Consider the following 5,285-nt stretch of genomic DNA (forward strand, 5'->3'; position numbering starts at 1 on the left):
ACTTAACCTCCCTTTTTCACTTTCCCTCCTATAAAGATACAACTTTAGCACTTGGTATTATTTTTCTCTTAGGTTCTAGTGCTACCTTCTATTCTATCCAAATGACACTTAAGAGCCTATATGTGGCAGAACCAACCTGAATTATACCGGCTCAAGTACGCGAGTCCACTCCCGAGGGCTCCAACATGCTTCAAACGGTATAATCCCTTGGCCTGTCGGGTAACGTCCCGATAAACCACCGATACACAGGATCAAATAAGGTTACCTCACACGAAGGTGAGTCTAGAGATACAATCACCATCACATTTTACATCACAGAGAATTACATTACAAGAGTTTCCAAAAGAAGTATGAAGTTTCAAATCTAGAGAAAAGATTACAAACCATTAAAGCTATGGTTTTTGGCAGCGGAAAACATACGCGACGATCTACAGCACGTCGACAAGACGGATGTCATGCTAAGCCTGGGCACGACATCACTCGGTATCACCAATGTTGGTCGGGGACGGATCCGATTCCACGGACCAACCTTCTGGGAGAGCACAGGGCCAAGATAGGGGAAGAGTAGAATCTTCAAGGACTATACCTGAAAAACATAAAACTAGCAAGACTGAGTATACTAATACTCAGCAAGGCTTACCCGGGATTGGGAATACTTTAGCCCATAACTAGACTCATGAAGGCATTTCAAGGCTCTGGGTTTATTTTAGCGGAAAAGCAACTAAGAGTATAATTTTCTTTCAAGTTTTAGCTTTCAGATTCTAGTTTCATTAACCATTCTAGGTAAGCACCTATACTAAACAAGCATGTTAGATATTATCATCCATCAGGATTATCTCATCAACAATTACACTTTTTACTCAATGGGGTAAAAGGGATAAGCAGTCTCATGCATCGTGAGAGGCGGATGATTCCTGAATCGAGATTCAACCTTGCAAGGTAAACCTAACACACACGCTTGGAATACCAACAGGGCGTTCCGAAGCAACCGTTTACCTTTCATTCCGACTCGTGGACAGGCCACCACAAGCGACTTGCAGGACCGTACGCACATCACTCGTGCAGGACATACGTCTGTAGCGCGACTACAAAACCCGTATTCCAGTCTGCCATGCAGAACGTACTCCCACAGGTCGGTGCGTGTGAACATAACATAAAGATTGAGTGGTGGGAGGTATGTCCACTTACCGGGCCGATTGGTTACTAGGCTTACCGCTTTACCATATTTCGCGGCATGTGGCTAGTACTGTTCAAACGCTTAGCCACCACTACCACACATATTGACCTTATCAACTTTTAACAAAACAGACAGGGTAAATTTCCAGGTCATGATACAACACATGACCCTGTCCGTCATCCTTATAGTGGTTGCAGGAATGTAAACATGCAACTCCTATATCGCGCGAGTGACAGAAAATCACTCGACTTCTACCGGTCCTATTAGCGGAGCAACTATCCGATAAGGACTCGGGAGCATTGCATTGGATTCCTAGGATTCATGCATCTAGGGTTTCACTTCAATTCCTAGACTTAATGCAAGATATAATATAGATAGACATAGATTGCAGTGTAAATAAAGTAGTGGGATATGTCCGGGGCTTGCCTTTATTGGTGGGTCTGAAGTCAGAAATGTTAACATCTTCCGAACTTTGGTTCGGGGCTTGCGATATTCCTTGGTGACGTTCACTTGATCTTCAGACATATCCTTCGTAAATTCCTGGGAAAACTTGTAGGTACCGTCGCAGAAGTAGTCGTATCTACATGCAATGCAGCATTACACTCAAAGTGTGTATATAAAACTATTTCACTTCACAACAACGTTGCAATTCAACATCCATTTAAGATATTACTCACATAACATCCAGAAAGACCTGAGCTAAACTTAGACCGAGCTTAAGAGGGACAACTAATTAGAATCGGTTGCTCGTTGAAGATCACAATAGAGCCGATTGGAAACAATGGGGGTTTAGCCGATGGAAAGGTGCATCGGTTGTGCTTAACAGAGGCGTGTCTACTGTACTATCCTACTGATCTAGGGTTGTGTATTTTGACCTGTGTAGCTAATTGAAGTGTGGTTAAGGGTATGTGATCGATAGATATATAGCCGATTTCTTAGCCGATGAATCGGCTGATGGAAGTGTGTGGACAAGGATGAGGAAACTAAGGATTGATCGGCCATATTTGACCGATATGGAAAACGACTAGAATCGGCTTGGATCGGCCGATAGCAAGAACCCTAAGATCGTGTGTGCACCTCAACTTGATCGGCTATGTGATAGCCGATATAGGACGGAACAACAGAATGTTACCGGCAGTAGCCGATAGTAGAAAGATAACAACCGTTTCAGGTAACCAGCCGATGGTAGAAGCATCGACTGATAGCTGTTACACAGGAACATTATATACTTAAAGAAAACAGATGCTAAGTGGCTGGGTTGATAACCTGCCACTGAAGTATAACTGTCAAGACGTATTAGCTAAGCAGTAGATGCACACAGACTGACAAGGATCTATATATGACAAGGAAGTTAAGGAAACAGCAATCAAGACGAGGACAATGTCTTGATGGTAGGGACATGAGCGTTTGTGTGATGGATTAACTAATTACCACACTTTTTCACTTGAAACATACATTCTATAATCTATACTCAGCTACAACACATGCATATTACAAAAGACACAATAAAGCATTCATTTCCTAAGATTTAACCTAGATTACAAATCAAAGACTTTCAACTCAGAATCACAACATAAAACTTGTAGGTTTTGACTTAGGGTTTCAAACAAAACTGATTTTACATTTTTATGAACGTCCTACGAAAATCTATGAAATGTAGAAGTTCATTGATTTGAAATAAAGAAAACTCTGGAAACCTTACAGAAAACACCCTAGAACTTTCTAAAACGAAGCAATTAAGTCCCTGATCTGGGAAAAACAGATAGCAGGAAGATACTGACGATATTCCGGCAAAGGGATCACCGGCATTAGAAAGATTCAAAGAATCAGGGCAAACCTTGGGGTAGCCTTAGTCGTGGAGAAGAACAAACGGAAGTGAATTCTCGCGGTGAATAGGATTGGCGTCGATAAGATGAGCTCGACGACGACGAGATTCTGTGGTTGACGAAGTAGCTTGCCGGGAATTGCAGTGGGTAGAGAATGGCCGAAGAAGTAATCTTCGCGGTGATTCGTGGTTATAACGGTTGAGCGATCCACGAGGGGCAAGAACCGTTGAATGTCGGGGATCATGGGACGAGACGATGGAGCCGAATGGGTTCGCTATACCGACTTCTTCGCGAACCCTAGGGTTTTCCTGCTCACGGGTTGAACTTCCTCTTCGCACGCACATGCGATGCCAAAGTCGGGCCGACCGAATATCTCTACTCGCACAAGAAGAAATCCTCCTTGGCTTGACTGCACCGCACCTCCTCCGAGCTCGTCACGCCCGACCACTGTCTTCGCTTCGCGGCTTCTTTTTCTGATTCGCCATGCCGTACTCACACTTCCGCCTTCGCGAGGACCGTGGTCCGCTTGCATTAGGGTTGTGCCTTCCGTTGCGTTTTCCGCGACGGCCTCTAATGTCCATCACGCGCGACCCTCCTGCACACCAACTCGGTCGCAGCTTGAGCTCGTCCAGCGGGAACTCCATCATGCGTTGCACGCCGCCGCTCTGCACGTCGTTGCCCTGCATAGATCTTCCTCCTTCTTCCGTTGTTGGTCACGCGCTCGCTTCGGCCTTGCCGTGCCTTTGCTGCGCGCTACACTGCTCTGCCGTGCACGCGTTGCTCCACCCGCGCGCTCGCATCTGCCACACCCTCGCTTCTGCCCTCGCCACTCCCGAACCGACACGTTGTTTCCACTGTGCTGTGCTCCAGCTCTTGTTCGCTCAACGCTCGCGAGCCAGCGCCGACTGCTCGCCTGAAGCCGTCGGCTTCGCTCCTGCGCTCGGCTCACGCGCGCCACCCGCGCTGCTCCTGCTCCGGCCACGAGCCGCCGCTGCACGGCGCGCGCATCCAACCCGTCAGCGCCGAGCCGGCCTCGCTTCACCCCTGGGCTTGGCCTACGGTCCTCCTGGCTGCACTTCCTGCCCTCCAATTTCCCCCTCGCGTTGCAGCTCCCCGACGTAGAACACGGTCACCCGCACTGCACCGCTCAACCCAGCTTCTGTGCTCGCCTGGCGTCTGCGTCCGCGTCGCCAGCAGCCGCCGCCCGCTGACCGAGCCGTGCGCCGCCTGCGCTAGCGCCCAGCGCGCCGCCCACTCCCGCGCAGAGCCGTTCGCCCGGGCCTGTGCGCTAGCGCCGCCAGCCTCTCAGTGCCCCCCCGCTTGCGCCACTGCCTAGGCCACCTGCGCGCCACCTGCAGAGCGCCCGCGCGCCGCCCCAGCCGAGCCGCTGCCTCCGCCCGCCAAGCTGCTCTGCTCCGCGCCGTCCAAGCGCCCTGCACCGGCTCGCCCACGCAGCCGCGCGCCGCGCGCTCCGCCCAGCCGCCAGCGCCTGCTGCCGCCCCGCCTGCGCGACGCCCGCGCGCGCGTGCCTGGGCCCGCTGCCGCGGCCCACCGGCCGAGCCGCCCGCTGTGGCCCCCGCCCCAGCGCGCCCTCTGCTGCCCGCACCAGGAGCCGCACCTGCTGGCCTGCGCAGCCGCACTCCGCCCGTCTGCCTGTGTTGGACTGATTGGAGGAAGGGTAGACGGGAGAGAGAGGAAGAACCAGTATGGTGACCAGAGAAAGGGGATAGCATCGGAAGGGGATAAAGGAGCACCAGGGAAAAGAAAAACAGAGGAGAAGAAGGGATGGAATTCTCCAAGGACCTATGCGTAATTTCAGAAAACTAAGGGACCTATTTGTAAAACAAAATTTCCCGTTGATTTAAAACCCAAATGAAGAAATGCCCAAAACAAAAGTTGGAGAGTTTTTCAAACTCTACAACATTGCTTTAGGGCTCAAGTTCAAAAACTCAAAACTTATATTTTTACACGTGAATCTTTGAACAAAAGTCGGATTTGAATTACTTTTGTCCTATAGAGCGTAATTTTATGAAATTTAGGACCTAAATGCAAGCATTTATGACACGTCATAATGACGGGATAGACTCGTCATGATGACTTGCACTTTTACACTTTAGCCCTGAGTAATTTTGAAAGTTACTTTTGTAAATCAAATATTTGCATAAAAGGACTTGTATTTTTATAAAATTACATAAACATCCTTAATTTTTACCATTTTACCCAAAATTTTTGCATATTTCAACACGCGCATTTCCAATGCAAGTTTTGAGTAAATATATATA

General features: G+C 48.9%; 1 protein-coding gene across 1 annotated transcript; it reads right to left on the bottom strand.

The window, feature by feature from the left end:
• Positions 1-549: 549 nt before the first annotated feature.
• Positions 550-3,732, bottom strand: LOC112890668. The gene is made up of 3 exons (XM_025957516.1): positions 3,015-3,732; positions 1,604-1,757; positions 550-586 (listed from the first exon to the last, which is right to left on the bottom strand). The coding sequence occupies exons 1-3, from the start codon at positions 3,245-3,247 to the stop codon at positions 581-583; spliced, it is 393 nt and encodes a 130-aa protein (XP_025813301.1). The 5' UTR covers positions 3,248-3,732; the 3' UTR covers positions 550-580.
• Between the last annotated feature and the right edge of the window lie 1,553 nt (positions 3,733-5,285).

The sequence above is a fragment of the Panicum hallii genome, chromosome 4 (assembly GCF_002211085.1).
Source record: "Panicum hallii strain FIL2 chromosome 4, PHallii_v3.1, whole genome shotgun sequence".
Classification (NCBI taxonomy): domain Eukaryota; kingdom Viridiplantae; phylum Streptophyta; class Magnoliopsida; order Poales; family Poaceae; genus Panicum; species Panicum hallii.